The sequence below is a fragment of the Strigops habroptila genome (genome assembly GCF_004027225.2).
Source record: "Strigops habroptila isolate Jane chromosome 13 unlocalized genomic scaffold, bStrHab1.2.pri S16, whole genome shotgun sequence".
NCBI classification, from domain to species: domain Eukaryota; kingdom Metazoa; phylum Chordata; class Aves; order Psittaciformes; family Psittacidae; genus Strigops; species Strigops habroptila.
In genome coordinates, this window is record NW_022651054.1 from 9,804,701 (window position 1) to 9,822,473 (window position 17,773).

The 17,773-nt window shown below is 58.8% G+C and overlaps 3 protein-coding genes across 5 annotated transcripts in view; all 3 read left to right on the forward strand.

The window, feature by feature from the left end:
* Position 1: 1 nt before the first annotated feature.
* On the forward strand, positions 2-4,212 carry RILP (Rab interacting lysosomal protein). Of its 2 annotated transcripts, XM_030472368.1 has the most exons (8): positions 2-302; positions 911-1,034; positions 1,111-1,232; positions 1,386-1,577; positions 1,794-1,957; positions 2,100-2,222; positions 3,252-3,335; positions 3,430-4,212. In XM_030472368.1, exons 1-8 carry the CDS (start codon positions 66-68, stop codon positions 3,584-3,586), a joined length of 1,203 nt encoding a protein of 400 aa, XP_030328228.1. In that variant the 5' UTR covers positions 2-65; the 3' UTR covers positions 3,587-4,212. The 2 variants fall into 2 exon arrangements, with proteins under 2 accessions (XP_030328228.1, XP_030328227.1); XM_030472367.1 differs by lacking the exons at positions 3,252-3,335; positions 3,430-4,212 and adding an exon at positions 2,347-2,772 and having other exon boundaries at positions 38-302.
* A 478-nt stretch (positions 4,213-4,690) lies between these two features.
* On the forward strand, positions 4,691-11,366 carry SCARF1 (scavenger receptor class F member 1). Its single transcript, XM_030472363.1, has 11 exons — positions 4,691-5,088; positions 5,812-5,873; positions 6,132-6,233; positions 6,338-6,863; positions 7,594-7,812; positions 7,894-8,022; positions 8,100-8,203; positions 8,360-8,471; positions 8,549-8,673; positions 8,756-8,893; positions 9,207-11,366. Exons 1-11 carry the CDS (start codon positions 4,994-4,996, stop codon positions 10,211-10,213), a joined length of 2,619 nt encoding a protein of 872 aa, XP_030328223.1. The 5' UTR covers positions 4,691-4,993; the 3' UTR covers positions 10,214-11,366.
* Positions 11,367-13,778: 2,412 nt separating this feature from the next.
* The window catches only part of SLC43A2 (solute carrier family 43 member 2), a 33,081-nt gene continuing 29,086 nt past the window's right edge, over positions 13,779-17,773 (forward strand). The window contains exons 1-3 of one of the 2 annotated variants that reach the window (XM_030472372.1): positions 13,779-13,849; positions 14,376-14,437; positions 16,245-16,442. In XM_030472372.1, coding sequence (XP_030328232.1) covers positions 16,283-16,442 — 160 coding nt within the window. In that variant the 5' untranslated portion in view covers positions 13,779-13,849; positions 14,376-14,437; positions 16,245-16,282. The remainder of the gene's footprint in view (positions 13,850-14,375; positions 14,438-16,244; positions 16,443-17,773) is intronic. The other variant, XM_030472373.1, reaches the window with a different exon arrangement.

The following is a 17,773-nucleotide window of genomic DNA, read 5'->3' on the forward strand; positions in this document are numbered from 1 at the left end:
CCGCCTCGGACGGGGCGGCCCCGGACGGGGCGGGACAAGGGGAGGAGCGTGTGCGGCGGCCCCGGATGGCGGCGATGGCGGAGTCGCTGTGGCGGACACCGCCGGGCCGCCTGGCCCCGCCGCACGTCTACTGCATGGCCGGGGCGCTGGGCGCCGAGCTCCGCCGCCTCTCCGGCCGCTTCGGGCCCGACGCCGTGGCCGGGCTGGTGCCGCCCGTCGTGCGGCTGCTGGAGCTGCTGGAGGCGCTGGTGGCCCCCGAGGGGGAGGCGCCGGTACCGGCGGGCGGGCGGCAGGAAGCGGAGGTGAGCGGGGGATAAGGGCTCGGTCCCTTCCTCCTTCGGGGGTTCCCTCTGCGGTGGCGCTGTCCTAGCAGGAGTCCCCGTGGGGACGGCTCTGACTTGGCTGACCCTGTCCCTTGGGGTGACTGACCTGGCTGTTCCTGTTCCCTGGGATGGCTCTGACCCGGCTTTTCCCTGTACCCATTGGGGTGGCTCTGACCCGGCTGTCCCCTATGGGATGGCTCTGACCTGCTGTCCCTGTCCCCTGTGGGCTGGCTCTGACCCCACTGTCGCCTATGGGATGGCTCTGACCCGGCTGTCTCTGTTCCCTATGGGATGGCTCTGACCCGGCTGTCCCTGTCCCCTGGGATGGCTCTGACCCTGCTGTTCCCTGTACCCATTGGGGTGGCTCTGACCTGGCTGTCCTCTATGGGATGGCTCTGACCCGGCTGTCCCCCATGGGGTGGCTCTGACCTGCTGTCCCTGTCCCCTATGGGATGGCTCTGACCCCACTGTCACCTATGGGATGGCTCTGACCTGCTGTCCCTGTTCCCTATGGGATGGCTCTGACCTGGCTGTCCCTGTCCCCATGCCCTATGGGATGGCTCTGACCCTGCTGTCCCCATCCCCAGGGCCCGGAGCAGCGACTGTGGGAGGCCGAGCGCCGGGAGCACGCCCTGCGCAGCCGCCTGTCCCGCCTGGAGGAGCAGAACCAGCAGCTCCTGGGGCAGCTTGCGGAGAGCCAGTCCCAGGAAGGTGGGTGTCCCGGGAGGGTTGGGGTGTCCTTGGGTACCAGGGCTGCTCACGCCTGTCCCTGTGTGTCTGTGCTCAGACAACACGGCACGGAAGGAGCGGGAGGTGATGCTGCGGCTCAAGGAGGTGGTGGACAAGCAGCGGGACGAGCTCCGTGCCCAGGCCCATGAGATCGTCTGCAAGAGCCGAGACACGGAGGCGGTGAGCACGTGGGGTGTGAAGGGCCTGGGGACCCCCTTTCATGTCACCTCCCCATGGGGCTGTCAGGGCAGATCCATCTCCAGTGCTGATGTCCCTTGGTGGGGACGCAGAGCTGCTGCTGTTGCCTCACTCTCTGCTCCCCGGGCCCTGCAGCTGCAGGAACAACTGCACCGCTTCATGGCCATGAACGAGGAGCTGCGGCACAAGGTGGCCGTGGTGCAGGCACAGCTCAAGAGCACGCTGGAGAAGAAGTCGGACCTGGAGGCTGCGATGCTGCAGACCCAGAGGGAAATGAGCAGGAGGAGCAGGAACGCCTCCGAGATCCAGCAGCCAAAGCCCAGCCTGGTGAGTGCAAGCCTGAGGTGATGGGAGGAAAAGCCAAGTGGGACTCAGACGATGAGGAGGGTTTGCCATGTGTGCTGATGGGCAGTGGGCTGCAGCAGCTCCAACTAGCAACTTCATTCCCGAGACATTCCCATCTCTGCCTGCACACAGCACCCAGCCACAGGGTGGGTGCTCTGGGGTCTCTGCTTCCTTCTGACCCGTTTTCCATCCCTCCAGGAGGAAGCACCATCGCACACAGAGGAGCCGCAGCATCAGGATGCGGGCAGGAGCCCTGCTCACTGCTGCTTCTCCAAGGAAGAGCTGCAGCAGATCCTGCAGGAGCGGAATGAGCTCAAGACCAACCTGTTCTTAGTGCAGGAGGAGCTGGCTTATTACCAGCGGTGAGTCGTGCTGTGGTGGAATGGGGCAGTGAGTCAGGTCCCCCCTGTCCCTACAGCCCATGTCCCATCAGAACCTGCTCCTGGTGCAGTCGGGGTGGATTTCTTTGCCAAGCTCCCCATTAACTTGGCTGCCTTTTGCCAGGGAGCTGCTGAATGAGGAGAGGGTTCCCAGCTTCTTCTTGGATGCGATGAAGTCGACGATCAAAAGGCAGAGGAAGAAAATCAGAGCCAAAATGCTGGGAACGACGGAGGAGTCGGAGAGCAGGTGAGTCCAGTCCTGCTCCATACACCCTGGAAGGGAATTTCCCAGGCCAGGAGCTGCCTCCTCCCTGCTTCCCTCTGGAGATCAAAGGTTTAATGTCTGCAGTTGATATCTTGCTCTGGCTTAGCCTGGGAGCGCCGCAGGGGCTGGGCTCTTTGCTGCACCTTGCGTGTCCCTGTCACCAGTCACACGTGGTCTGTCCAAATGCCACCCATCCCTGCGTGGATGTGGCAAAGGGAGAGGAGGTGGTGGCAGTGGGACTGCTGCTCTCTGCCCTGTGGTTGGAGGCTGGTCTGCCTTTGAAGATGACAGCAGAGATGTTCCCTGGAGGCTCTGCAGGACATTCATGGGCACCATTGGCTCCAACAGACTTATCACGATGGAGAGGGCAGGACCCTGCCGGGCACCAGCCCCAGCTCTGCATGTTTGCTGGCAATGGGGGGGTGAAGCCTGTGCTAAAGCTGCTGTATGGCACGGGGGGAGCTGGATCTCACTGGCTTTTGGGGGCTTTAATAAAGGTCTGAAGGGGGCTGAGCTCTTCTGTGCTATGAAATCTGCTGCTTGCTTGTGTTGGGGTCTCTGCTGGCAATGGGGGGCTTGAGGGTGTTTTGTCCTGCTTGGTGAGGACGGCTGCTGCTGTATGAATGCTGCCTTGCAGTCATCTCCTATGTTCCCTGCTTCCCTGCAAGGCCAGGGTGTCACCCGTGTTGGTCCCCTAGTGCCAGTTGTCAGGCTGTTTCCCCAGAGAAGCATACACTTGCCCTGTGGGGTGAGATGCCCAAAGACTTTACAGCAGGACATGGCAAATGGGGCCACATCGTTGTCTAATCAAGCACTGGGGGTTTGAAGCCAGTGTCTGAAGAACCTTGAGATCACTCAGCCAGGGCTGGGCTTGCTATAAAATGCATATCTGGGACATGAGCATCACTGTGGCTTTGCAGCAGGTCATAGAGCCTGGCTCTGCTTGGCTCGAGGGGTGTCTCCTCCAGCACTCGCTGCTGTGCTGAGCCTCTAACCCACTTTGTGCTGCAGCGATGAAGATGAGGGCTCCTGGCTCCCAGCCCGTGGCACAGACTGTGTGGATGCTCATCCTCCCGAATCCAAAATTAGGAGCTTGTAAGTTTGCTGGGAAGCTGATGGGGAGGTTGGGATTCAATCGCTTCCCTGGGAAGACTCGTCTCCCCCACGCTGTTATCTGCTCTCTCTGCAGCTTCGGGCTGTGGTATCAGGGCAGCAGCAAAGATCCCCCCACATCCAGCAGCTCCGGAGCCTGGGAAGTCATTGACTCACTGGACACGCGGCTGGAGCTGGAGGAAAGCAGCGATCCAGCAGCCAGCTCCCCCGACACAGCCACGCCACCCCTCTGATCCCATGGGAATGGCCTCGCTGCAGCGCTTCCTGGCTTCCATTCTCCTGGCGGCACACCAGCACTGGCTGCTTCCCCATGCCATGGTGATGGTGAGGCCACAGTGTGGACAACCTACGGGGACACTTGGCCATGGGTTTCCAGCCTGGATCAGCACTTCCAGACATCTCTGCCCATCAGCCACCCTTTCACTGTGCCCATGGCTTAACCTATGGGGGTCTCCACTTCTCTGTGCCTGCAGCTCAGCACCATGGGGGTCTGCACCCTCTTCCCATCCACTCGTGCCTCCTTCCACCAAACACCTCTCCCAGATCCTGCCCTGTGAGGGTATTTTGATGGGGTTCATCCCTGCAATGTGAAGGTGGAGTTGGGGTATCACCACACAGCTGGAAGGGGTTGCACACACTGCACCGGGTGTCCGGGTGCTCCTGGCTCTGGGAGCAGCCGGGATCAGCACCATCAGTGCCACTCCTGTACCATTTTGTACTGGGGCCTCTTCCTGCTGTTGCTGGGAACGGGAAGACAGGAACAATCCTCATGTTCACAGGGACGAGTCGGTCCCCTCGGGTCAGGTGCTTTAACTTTAGAACTGGAGTTGGAAATAAATCAGTCTTGTTTCTCCTCCGAGGTACCCGCTGCTTGGGAAGGGCTGGGATGATGCTGCTGGGATTCCATCCCTGTTTCCAGCGTATCCATCACTTTCCATGCAAAGGGTGACCCTTTCAATGGGTCAGCTCCAATGGGAACGGGGCTACACGGACGCAGTGCTGGGTATGGAGGAGTTAATGGTGTGAGGAGCAGCTTCCAGCACGGGTTGTCCCCCCCTGGCTGAGCCGGTCTTGGGTAGGAAAAAGGTGTTTCCTGTGCATCTGCTGACACAAAGCTCCTGGGGCCACGGAGAGGTGGGACAGGAGCCAGGAGCGGTTCAAAGGGCAGCATGGGGAACGTCGTGTCCCCATGGAGGACATGGGGACCCCACTTAGCTCCTGCCAGGGGTCAGTCAGCAGCACATGGAGTGGTTCATGGTGGTTGGGGCAGGAGGAGGCAGCAGAGACCTCCTGTGGGGTGGGGGGACATTGGCTAAAGCAGCTTTGGGGGTGATGGAGGATGGCACAGGGGGAGCGGGACAACCGCAGGGGGGATGTTCATGCTGCACTAAGCCCCTGGACATCCATTCCTGCTGCTGGGGTGGCACCAATGGCCACGAATAGCCCGTGAGGCGGCATTCCCTGCCTCCCATCCCCTGACGTCGGGATCGCGGCGCCTCCTCCCGCGTTTCCTCAGGAAGAAACCCAAGGCTGGCGGGAGGAAGAGGCCGCAGCACAGGAGGGACAGACGGGACGGGACGGGACAGGCAGACGCCAGCACCAGGGAGCTGCTGGGATTTGGGCCCTTGCGCCCTGGTGGGATGGGGATCGCGCGGCACATCCTCTGCCTCTATCTATGGCTGTGGGTGCAGAGCTCTGCGCAGGAGCTCGATCCTGATGGCAGGAACGTCTGCAGGTAGGTGCCATGGGGGTCCCTGCTTCTGCTTCTCCATCTCATGGGGCCTCTCAGCAGCCCTAAGGGGTTGTTGTCCAACTGTCCTTCCATGGACAGAGATCTGCTGCTTGGTGCTGTATGGATGCAGAGATTGGAGTGATGTTGGGAAGCGTGGCTGTGGTACCCATGGATGTTTGTTGACCTTTTCCGGGGGTTATTTCTCATGTAGCCCCAACACAGAGGGCACCGGGGTGGGATTTGGGAGCATTGGCCAAACTTCCCATCAAGTGCCAATGGGAAACATAAGCGCAGCAAATCCCAAAGGGCTTTTGGAGCTGACATCCCCTCTGCTTTGCTGCTCCCTCTCCTGTTGGTCTCATCATCTATGGCAGCACCTTTCATTGCCTTTGCTTTGGTGCCTTTCTTCTCTGTTGCTGGTGAAGCTTTGAGCTGCTCCCAGAGCATCAGGGACCCGATATGGGCTCCATAGTGGTAGATCCAGGCTGCCTGCCCCATCGCCTGCCCCATCGCCTGCCCCATTGCCTGCCCCAGCGCCCGCCCGGGCTGCAGCCTCTTGAATTTCCTTCTATTTTACTGGTTTCCTTCCGGAGCAAAGCCCCCGGGGCCGCGCCGCCTCCCCCCTGCCAGACCCAGCTGGGGTGTTTGCTGTGCCTTAGCCGATGCTGTGAACCCACCCGGTACCCCCCATCCCTGCTGATGCCCCACTGTGGGTCTCTCCCACAGGCTCCCCACTGGCCCCGCATGCTGTCCCGGCTGGAAGCAGGAAGGGCGGGAATGTACAGCTGGTGAGTGATGGAGGGTGATGGAGCCCATAGTTGGGTGTTGGGGGGAAGCCTTACAGCTCTCTTTGAGTGGGGTGTTGTGCTGTGGGGACCCCAAATGCCCACTGAGTGAGCTGCTGATGGTGCTGTGGCTCAGATGGAGCAGGAAGCGGGATGATGGATTCCCTATGAATGCCCTGGTTGGGATGTGGTCCAGCAGTGGGGTGCAAGCGCAGGGGACCCCGTGATGCCGTGATATGATGCCTGTCCCATCACCAACAGCACTGTGCGAGGGGGAAGATGCCTGTGGCGCAGATGAGGTGTGTGTGAGACCTGGGCTTTGCCTCTGCAAACCCGGCTTCTTTGGAGCAGACTGCAGCTCCCGTGAGTAGCTCCCATGGGCTCATCCATCCCCTTTGCCATCCTTGGGGGGCTGCCAGGCTTCCCTATGACCCCCCATCATCCTCACCACCTCCTTCTCTTCACAGCCTGCCCTGAGCAGTACTGGGGCCCTGACTGCAAGCGGAGCTGCCCCTGTCACCCCAATGGGCGCTGCGATGCTGCGAGCGGGCGCTGTACCTGCGACCCCAACCATTGGGGTGACCTGTGCCAGTTCTCCTGCCAATGTGGCCCCCACGGGCACTGTGACCCCCTCACCGGCGCCTGCCGCTGCGAGCCGGGCTGGTGGGCACCCACCTGCAAGAAGCAATGTCAATGCAACCCCTCCAGCTCGCAGTGCGACCCGCTGAGCGGGCACTGCCGCTGCCTGCCCGGCTGGTGGGGCAGGAGGTGCAGCTTCAAGTGCTCCTGCAACCTCTCGCCCTGCGCCCAGGAGACGGGCAAGTGCGAGTGCAAGGCTGGGTTCTGGGGCCCGGCGTGCCAGCGGCGCTGCGACTGCATCCACGGCTCCTGCAGCCCTGTCAGCGGGCACTGCAGCTGCAGCCCCGGGTACCAGGGCAGGAGCTGCAGGGATCCGTGTCCAGCGGGGAAGTATGGGTCGCAGTGTGTGCACAGGTGAGATGGGGGCATTGATGAGATGCAGGGGGTACCCAGGGGCCGCAATCAGACCTTGGGGGGGGAATATCATCATGATTGTGTCTGTCCCTTTGGCTGGGGACCATCTTGGGGGGGGTTGAGCATCCCTCGCTGGATGCAGCATCCCTGTTGCCCCAAAAGAAACAGAATCCCAGATTGGTTTGGGTTGAAGGGACCTCAAAGCTCCTCCAGTTCCAACCCCCTGCCACGGGCAGGGACACCTTCCACTAGAGCAGGTTGCTCCAAGCCCCTGTGTCCAACCTGGCCTTGAACACTGCCAGGGATGGGGCAGCCACAGCTTCTCTGGGCACCCTGTGCCAGCGCCTCAGCACCCTCACAGGGAAGAGCTTCTGCCTAAGAGCTCATCTCAGTCTCCCCTCTGTCACTTTAAAGCCATTCCCCTTATCCCGTCCCTACAGGCCCTTGTCCAAAGCCCCTCTCCAGGTTTCTTCCATCTTTAAGTACTGGAAGGCTGTTAATGCCAGCAGAAAGCATTGGTGTTATCCTAAAAGCTGGCTGTCCTTGTTCCCACTCCCCAGGGTGATAAAGCAGCATCTCCCTGCTTCCCTCTTGCCACTATTGGGTGTTAAGCACTGCAGCGTGTTCCCCCACAGTCCAAACTGATGCTCAGTGCTGTTTTGGGGTGCAACCTGCATTTGGGGGGGTCCGTGGTGCACGTCAGTATCTCACTGCCCCTGTGCCCGCGCAGCTGCGGGCGCTGCAAGCTCGGCCAGCCCTGCTCGCCCGTGGACGGGTTCTGCCTGGCCTGCCAGCCCGGCTGGAACGGGACGCTGTGCCAGCACCGCTGCGCGCCCGGCTCCCACGGCGACCGCTGCCTCCTGCCCTGTCCCCGCTGCCGGCAGGGGGATGCCTGCGACCCGGAGACCGGGGCCTGCCCGCGCTGCGAGCCCGGCTGGACCGGACCCAGGTACGGCCGGGACCGAGTTATAGCATCAGATCCCGTGCTGTGGGATGCAGCGAGCTGATGCTTCGCTCTTTGTCTTGGCAGCTGCAACATCTCCTGCCCCGCGGGCACCTTCGGCGATGGATGCCAGCTCCTGTGCCCCGAGTGTGTCATGGGGAGCTGTGACCCTGTGTCTGGAGCTTGTATTTGCCAGGCTGGCTACTGGGGAGCCAGGTAATGCCGGGAGCAGGGCAGGGATGGGTCCCCCCTCCTCTTCCCAAGGTATTTCCCTCCTTTACTCTTTCTTCCAGCTGCAATGACACCTGCATGGAGGGGTATTATGGAGTGAACTGTTCCTCTTCCTGCCAGTGCTCTCGGGGGACCTGCCACCCTGTGCGGGGCGACTGTGTGCTGAGTAAGGGCAACCTCATAGTTACTCCTTGGTGCTGTCACATCCCCGCTGGGGATGATGTTGGGGTCCCATCTTATGCCTCCTCGCCCCACTATGAGTTTACTCTTTGGGGTTGACAGCCTCAGGATGTGCTGGACTCAACCCATCTTCTCCACACAGGTTTGAAGGACCACGGGGCTCTTGCAGCCGCCATCCTCGTCCCCCTCCTGCTGCTGCTGCTCTGCATCGCCTGCTGCTGCTGCGGAGCTGGTCCAGCAGATGCCAGGGACAGGTATTGCTTTCTGTTTTCCAATCTTCGATGCAAAACCCCATCTCCCATGTCCCTTGATGTCCACATCCCCTGTGCAGGGCAGCCGTGGCGGATGACGACGTGGTGGCCAGGATGAAGCACCATGTGAGGGGGGTGCTGGCGAACCTCAGTGCTATGATGCCCTGCTTTAACCTGGGTGGCTCCAAACTCCCTAAAGTCACAGGTAAAAAGAAGCAGAGCTCTCACCCCACATCGTCACCATTTGGGGGTGCCTGAGCTCAGTTTGGGTGTCTTCTCCCCTCCAGTTTCCCACCACGACACAGAAATCCCCTTCAACCCCAGCTTCATCGAGCCACCATCAGCTGCGTGGGTTTCAGACAGCTCCTTCTCCTCCTTTGACACTGACAACGAGGGACCCGAGTACTCCGTCCCTCCCAGAGAAGGTGACCTGCTCCTCCTCTATGGCTGCCCAGGGTCAATCCTGCTCCACTATCACCCTTGGGTGCCCCAGGAACGGGTGCTGGGCACGGGCAGTGGTTGTTTTCATGCCCTTGTTTTTCCTGTCTGGAAGGACACCCCATGCTTGGCCTCGTGTGGTGGGATGTGCCCTGCGTGGGCAGCCCCGTTTCACAACCTCTTCCCGGGAAAACACCCCCAGGGACAACCCTGTTGCATCAGCCTCTCTCCTGCTTGTCCGGAGTGTGTCCCTGGGCAGGGGTAGCTCTGTCCACCCTAACTCATCCCCTTCTCCCGCAGGCATCCCGCTGCTGGGGGGGGCTGAGCTGCAGGAGGGGGTGTCCCCCATGGGTGAGGCGCTCCCAGATCCATCCGCCTTTGACTCCGAGGATGTCTCGCAGCCCTTCGCCATCCCTCGCACCTCCAGCATCGCCAAGGCCAAGCGTCCCTCCGTGTCCTTTGCCGAGGGGACCAAATTCGGGATTATGGAGACCCCCAGCCCCGGGAGGAAGCCCAAGACCCCGTGGGGCCCATCCAAGCTGTCCCAGCCACCGGGGGACAAGGAATCTGAGCCCTCCACTGAGCGACCAGCCAGTGATTGCTATGAGAGCCCTGATCCCATCAGCAAAGGGGAGGAAAGCCACCGGCCATCACCAAGGGCCACCCCGGGGGGACGCCGGCGCGTGGTGTCCAGCACCAGGCACGTGGCACAAAGAGTGGAGGCACTTGAAGCAGCTGCGAGATCAGGCAGTTGGGAGGCAAAGGGGAAGGATCCCAATGTCACCACCATCTATATGATGGTGGGAACAGCTGGGCAGGACCCCAAGGCAGAGGGAGGTGGTGAAGGACCGGTCCAGGCGGTGCTGAAGCGGTTGGGCAGCTTGCAGAGGGGTAAGTGGGCTGCGAAGGAGGAGCCCAAGGTGAGGAAGAGCATTGAGGTCATCCAGAAACCGCCCCGACGGGCCCTGGGGCAGCACAGAGACTCGGTGAATAGCTGTAAGCAGAGGGAGAGCATCCCCGGGGCTCTTGCTGAGCCAAACCCGGGCAAACAGCAGCATCTCCCTGGGAAGAGACAGTCCTTCCTTCTTGCATCTCCTTCACCAAAAGGCACTGGGGTCCAGGATGGGGTCAGTGATGCTGTGGGTGCCACAGAGAGGGGTAAAAGCCCTGAGCTAGTCCTCAGCCTCAAAGCAAAGGGACCGGCTGCATCAGAGGAAGAGCCAAAGTATGAGAACGTGATGAGCAGCAGCACTGATTCACCCCCCAGCACCACCGAGGAGCCACCGGCCACCCCTGCGGCCACCTGAGCCACCACTGCCTGCCCTGGGGCAGCGGGAGCACTGGTGGCATCTCTGACCACAGTGTGGGAGCTGAGATCCCCCTCCGAGCTTGAACTGGAGAAGCATCGAGCCTTCCCATTGAACCCCTTTCCCTGCTGCTGGGGCGGACGCTCGCTGGGTGATGCAATGATGGGTGATGTGATGATGGGTGATGCGATGATGGGTGATGTGATGATGGGTGATGCGATGGTGGGTGATGCTGAGAGCCACATTGGTGGTAGTCCCATGGGTCTGTGGTGCTTCAGGGCTGTTTTCTGCTCCCCCCTGCCCTGTGGACCCGCTGCACACTTTGGACCTCCCACAACCCAGCGATGCTCTGGATGCAGCAGTGGCACCTTCTAGTCTCTATCAGCATTGGGTTTGGGGACACGGATCTTCCTCATAATCATGAATGGGGCTGCTGGGGGGTCACACACAGGCAAAAACCAGTTTCATTCCATTGGCTTTCACCTTTCCGTGTCCCAGCTCCACAAAGCTGCCTGGAGCCTCTTGCTGTAAAGATGCTTCTCTTGCTGGAAGGGATTATGTTTTGGAGATAGGCTGGGGCTGGATGATGGGCTGTCACAAGCAGCTTCAGACAAAACTGATTTTAGCTGCTTATCTCAAAGGGTATCTGGGTGGCTCTGGCTGCCTTCATTCTTATGTACTTGCACAGCACATGACAAGGCTCGTGGCACGGCGTGGAGTTTATCGATGGCCTTTTAAACTCCATGCAATACCAGGCTGCAGTTTTGCAAGAGCAAATGTGGCACCTGGGCCATGGCCATCGACCTGTCCTTGTGCATGGCACTGTGCTGGGCCTGATAAGGACAACATTACATGCACGGAAAATCACAGTCCTTGTGGGGTGCCATCTCCCGCACTTCATCCTGGCTGCAGCAATGTGTCACCATGGGTGGGTGAGATGTGATGAAGGTGCCGCAGCATCTCCAGAGCAGCCAGAGGACCTCGGGCAGCACAGAGAGATGGGCACAAGTGGGTCGAGGTGCCAAGGAGGGTTTGCAGCATGAACTGGTTTTAGATGTATCTCAGTGCTAGAAGTTTCTTGTTTATTTTTCTGTTATTCACATGGTGTGAAAGTGTCTGGATGAAAATTAAACGTTACCAAAGCCCTTTAGGAGCTGGGTTTCTCATCATCCTTCAGAAATACTCTCTAAAGTGTGGAAACTATCAATAACCTTCAGCTTTCAGTTTGTTGGGTTTAGTTTTGCTGTCCTGGTTCTGTTGAATTCTGAACTCTCACTTATGGAGCTGAACCCAGAGCAGAGCTGGAGACCAGAGCATCCAGAGCACCTGCACTGCAGCCTGTATCTCTCACATCATGTGCAGAGCTCTGTGTGAAGCCTGGCCTGGCACTGCTGAGTTGGGGTTCGGGGTGTTTCAGCAAACAGTGGGGTTGGCTTTTTCCCTATTGCTTTTCATGGGTGCTTCTCTGCAGCACAAGGCACGTATCCCTGTGCTCCCATGTGGGTGAGCAGCAGGGTGCAGCACTCCTTCCTGCAGTGGCATCACCCACTGCTGTGATTATAACACCACATATTGTGGTATAGGAATAAAACTGCTCATCCTGGCCAGACCTGAGCAGCCCTGCTCTGCACAGGCCACTCTCTGTTTTGACACTATGATATGACAGTGTCAGGGACAGCCCCACACGTTATTTATAAGCAGCCATTTTTCCTGCCCTAATGCATTGGATATTTCCAGCCTGGGAGCCGAGTGATGCTGTGCCAGAAGTGAACGTCACACGAGCTGGTTCACCCCGGGTACAGCATGTGAATAGCTGACAACAGCCTTCCCTGACGTGGAAACAAGCGCTCGGCCTTGAGAAAACGCTGCCGTCACGTTCAGGGGCTGAGTGCCAGGCAGGATGTGGCCCCTGCTTGAACATGAAGCATCTTCACCCTGTGGGGAGGTGGATTTGCTGCGTGGGGCTGCCCGCGCACACGCCGGCAGCGTGGTTGTGCTGGTGTCTTCTTGCTGGGGATGCTTCCTGCTGTGGTTTGAATGCTGGATGAAGGAAGGCTGCAAGTCAGAGCTGGTGGGTGAGGGAGGAGTTAACGTCTTCCCGTGCTGGATCTATGACTCCGAATCCTGCTGAAGCCAGCCCCTGGGAAGCTGTTCCTGTGTGCTGGTCCTCTCCATAAGCAAAGAGGTGTCCGTACTCTCTGCTGCAGCCACTCTTGGCCTTGTGGAGGTAGGAACAGGCTCAAGCCATCCCCTATGGCCAAAGGGGTCTGTCCCCCATCAGCGCAGCCTCATTGTCTCCTTCCCAAACTGCCTGAGCTCTGCCTTCACAGAGGACCATGTCAGAGCCTCCCTGGGTGGCCGGGCAGGAGCCACCACCTCCCTTCCAGCCTAAACTCATTCCTGGCTGCTTTCTATAAATGTCTCTCTGTGTCAATGCTGTTCTTCAGCTCCACTTTGTTTTGCTTCTCTCCACGATGTTTACTCAGGTCCCGGGTGTATTTATAGCTGGCAGCAGATCACCTGATAGCTCCTTTTCTCCTTCTAGGAGAGGAAAACCGAGCCCCTCTATGCTCTTGCTGTACCAAAGGGTTCCCGTGTCCCCAAACAGTCCCTGAGCCCTCCTCGTGCTCCTTCCCATCACAGTTCATGTTTGTTGGACGCAGGTCTGGGTGCTGAGGTCTGCAGGGGCCTCCCTCCACCTCTGCTCAACCTAACGCACAGCTCCACGCTCCTTGTTTTCTCTGGGCTTCTGTTTTTGTTTGTTTCTTTGCTTTGGCTTAAATCCACTTTCCAGCACAAGGCTTTGACCCCTATCCCACAGCCAAGCCTGAGGAGTTTCCTCTTCCCACCCGCCGCTGCCTGCCCCTTCCTCAGGGATGCAGCGGCGGGTGCGTGTCCGGTATCCATCTGGGAGATGTTTACCTGCCACAGGCGCTGTTTTCATCTCCTTTGGCTGGGAAAACATCCCTTCTCCTGATTTCCAGAGATATTTGCCCACCTCCTCTGGCCCAGAGACTGGCTGATGAGTGATGGGTTTATGGCAGGACTGGAAATCCCGCAGAGGAAAGCTCTGGGAAATAATTTGATGTAAGAAGAGGGCAGGGCTCTGAGCTCGGACGCAAAGTGCTCTCGTACTGCAATGATCTGATTTATTTCCCGAAATAGCTGGTGCTGCAGGACCGGGGGGTTCCAGGCTCGTTGCCCCCGGTCCCAGTTAGCCCAGGGCTGGGTGCTGGCTCCCAAAATGGGCTTTTAACGGGGGGGTGAAGGAGGTCCCTGTAACCGCTGCGGATGAGACAACAGCGGGTGCTGCTACCAGAATAGCTCCGTGCGCTCCGTACGAGCAGGAGCCGGTCGAGACCGGCAGCAGCCGGTACCAAACCCCGCAGGGACCTCCCCGCCGAGCCGGGAGGCGGAGATGGGCGGGCGGCGGGGCCCCATCCCGTCCAGCTCCACCTCACCTCCCGTTTTGCCCCGTTTTCCCCGTTTTTAAGCAGTGGGTCCGCTCTCCCCGGGGGTGTCTGTTCCGGCGGTGCTCGAGTGTCCCCCGGGGTCTCTCCCGCTCTCCCCCATTGCCCAGCCCCGGAGCTCCGCCGGCGGCTCCGGTCACGGAAACAACGGTTATAACGTTCGGGTGTGTGTGGTTGTGCCGGGAGAACCCCGGGGCAGCGCGGGGAGGGGATTCCAGAGGGCTATAGGGGAATACCAGAGGGTTATGGGGCGGTACCAGATGATGATAGGAGGATACCGGAGGGTACCGGGGGGTTATGGGGAGGATATGGAGGGTTATGGGGGGGTACCGGATGATTATAGGGGGATATCGGGGGATACCGGAGGGTTATGGGGGGATATAGACGGTTATAGGGGGATACCGGGAGGTACCGGATGATTATAGGGGGATATCGGGGAATACCCCGGAGGGTACCGGGGGGTTATGGGGAGGATATGGAGGGTTATAGGGGGGTACGGGAGAGTTATGGGGGGTTATGAAGGGATCTAGGGGGGTACCGGGAGATTATAGGGGGGATACGGAGGGTTACACGGAGGTACCGGGGTGCTATAGGGGGTACCGGGGGGCGCGCCACGGGCACCGGCAGCAGCGGCGCGCTCGCCCATTGGCTGATCATAGACCAATGAGCGGCGGCGCCTGTTTGCTCCGCAGGACGGATAAAAAGCCCGGGGTGGGACCGCGGCGGCGCGGAGCGGAGCGGGGGGCGGCCGAGGGTGAGCGGCGGCGAGCGGGGACACGGGCGGGTGCCCCGGGGGTGCGGGAGGAGCGGGGTTTGTATGGGGGGTGTTGTGTGGGGCTGCACTGGAAGGGGGTCGTGGAGGGGTGATGGGGGAGAAGGGGGTGTTTTGGGGGTGTCGGGAGGTGCGGAGGGGGCGTTCGCGGGTGGGAATGGCGTGTATAGGAGGAGGAGCGGGTTGATGGGGACGAGGCGGGTGTATGGGAGCGATGTGTGGGTTGGGAGCGGGGTGAATTGGGGGAGCAGGATGCAGCAGGGCTCATTTGGGAGAGTGGGGTGGGGGGGTATTGGGAGGGAATGGGGGGCGTATGGGGTGGCTGGAAGGGGAGGGAGGGTCTGGGTGCATAGGGATGAGATATGGGGCTGGGAGGGGGCTATAGGTGCGGGGGTGAGGAAGAGGAGGAGGAAATGAGCCGGTGGGGGGGGGCATGGCTGCAGGCTGGCTTCCAGGGGTGGGGGTCTCTGCACCAGCCTTTGTGGCTGAAGGGGGGGCTCTGTGTCCTCCGTGGACCTGGGCCACCAGCCCCTCACTACCCAGAGCAAGCAGGGCTGGGGCCTCTGTGCTATGGAAAGCACAGAGAAGCTGTCTTAGGCTGTGTTGTGCCAGTTGGATTTCCCCTCAGTGCATGATTGGGGCGTGCTCTGGGCTCGGAAGAGGTTCAGCTTGTCTAAAATGGCCACTTGCCTTATGGCCCTGGTGCTATTGCACCTTTGGGCTCCCCGGAGCAGCCCCTTGCCCAGTCAGGTCTGGTCCAGAATCATCCTTATGGGCCCCAGGAACTGGGACAAGTGGAGCTGGAGACAGTTCATCCTGCTGCAGCATCCATAGGGCATGTCAGTGTGCCCAGGTGGAGCAGTGTGTGCTGGCTGGGATGGGGCAGGATGTTGCAGCCTTGTCCCCTGGGTGGGTTCTGGTAGTTAGCAAAAAGGGCTCCTTAATGAGCCATCCATGCATATAATGTATGCATAATGCATATATATGTGGTATGAACTGTATATATAGGACTCGTAGCACATGGTTTAGTGGTGAACTTGGCAGTCCTGGGGTAACCATAGAATGGTTTGGGTTAAAGGGACCTTAAAGCTCATCCAGTTCCAACCCCCTGCCATGGGCAGGGACACCTTCCACTAGAGCAGGTTGCTCCAAGCCCCTGTGTCCAACCTGGCCTTGAACACTGCCAGGGATGGGGCAGCCACAGTAATGGTTGGACTTGATGATCTTAAAGGTCTTTTCCAACCTGGTCAATTCTGATCCTATATATAAGACCCATGCTCACCTTCCAGAGCAGCTCTGTGCTCCTGCATGGGGCAGAGCGGACCTCATGGGTCATTAAAGCCACTTTTTGGGCTGTGGAGTTCCCAACCTCTCCTTTAAGCAGCCAGGAGACTGTTTGAAGCCCCCTGCTCTGGCGTGTGTTTCCTTAATGCCTTATAAATGGGCTGCTCACCCCATGCAGGCAATGGGCAGTGGGCTCCAGGCAGTTGATACTTGCTCCATTTCCATACCTGGTGCTCGGGAGGTGGAACGGAGTCCTTGAAGGCTCCTCTGTCACACTGTGTGCACCAGAGGGGCTGCTCCAAGGGCACCGGTGCTCCCCCGTCCCTCCAGGTAACTTGGCAAGCTGGTACCTGCAAGAACAAGTTTGACACCCAAGTGCCTTTCATTCACAGGCAGGTTTGCTTGTGTTCTACTAGAGAGATCTCTTAAACCAGGCTGTTTTGCACTCTCTGAGCAGCTTGTGCTGTGTCTCTGGACTCACTGGACATTGTTCTGGTCCCTGCAGGTTAAGACTGATCAAGGCCATCGTCCCACGGCCCAGCAATGGCACCCACACTGGCTACCGCCCATCGCCGGCGCTGGTGGATGGCATCCACAGCCATCATTGAGAACCTGCTCTTCTCTGCTGTCCTGCTGGGCTGGGGCTCTCTCCTCATCATGCTGAAAGCAGAAGGGTTTTATTCCTACCTGTGCTACGAGTCTGGTAAGGATGCTCTGGAGGCCTGTGTGAATAAGTTGCTGCTGAGATTTGGTGCTGTGGGATTGACTAGAGCTGGGCTGAGCTCCAGGTCACTCCTGGGGTAGAAGGAAGGGATGTGTGCTCCCTTCCAAAGCCAGTGGCATCCTTGTGATGCTGTGATGTGCCTGTAGTTGCTGTTGCTTTGCAGAGTGATTGGAAAAGAAGCCTTATACATTAAGTAAAAGCTTTTCTGACAGCCTCTTCCACTTGGCCATGAGGTCATTTCTGTACCTGGAAGATGGTGACTTGTGGGGAGGGTGTTCTGAGTTTGTAGAAGGAAACTATAGGTGTCCTCTCCTTAGTGGTAGGAAAGAAAAGAGCATGGGTGACAATAGGATTAGGGGAGTCCAGTGCTGCTGTTTGAGGAGACGTTGCAAAAGTAAATGCTGTTGATGCTTTGTTCTTCTCTGTCTTCAAACACGGAGGATGTGCTTAAACCAGGTCGTGTCTCTGAGGGCTTGAGATCCACCTTCTCGTCCCCCCCGAGGAAGCAGTTGTTCATGTTGCAGTCACAGCTTTGCAGGGAAGGAGGTGATCCTGTGGTGTGGGAAGGATAACCCTGGGAAAAACAACATGTAGATGGACATATATCCCAGCCTGAGCATGGAGAGAACTGTGATCTGGGAATCCCACAGTGTGGAAGGGTGGACAGCGGGGTTAAAAGGAACCTGAGGGTAAAGGTGTGGTGTGGGTTTGGAAAGCTGCTCTAGTGACAGAGGGTTTGCATGTGCTCAGAGAAGGGAATAGCAGAGTGAAGAGAGGCAGGAGCTCTGCCTCTTTCTTGCTCAGGTGTTTGGGCTATGTGATGGTGGATGAGATGAGAAGGTGGATCAGCCCATTTAGGGCTGGTGAGCATGGGGATGGAGGAGGAAGCATAGGGGAACAAAAAGAGTTGGAAATAAGTGCATGAACCCTCAGTGGGTAATGGCTGAGAATAGAGGGGGAGATCTGAAATGTAGGGAAATGTTGGAGCACCAGCAGACATGGAAGTGTTTGAGTCCTCCAAAGCTTGGCTGCTTAATCTCCATCCTATGCTCAGCTCATAGTGTTATGATTCCAAGTGCGCCCATGTCACTTGGGTGGTGAGGAAGAGCCTTTAGCAGCTGGAGATGTGTTTAGTAGGGCTTGCGTTCAAGTCTGCTCTGTTCTCTCCAAGCCATGGTGGCTTTGTCATGGACCTGTGTAGGAGATCTCATTAAACCTATCAGGTGGAGGCTTTCTGCCACCAAGATAAGACACAAAAGAGTTGATAAGCAAATGCTGACTGTCTCCTAAAGCATCCCTTTTCCTATCTG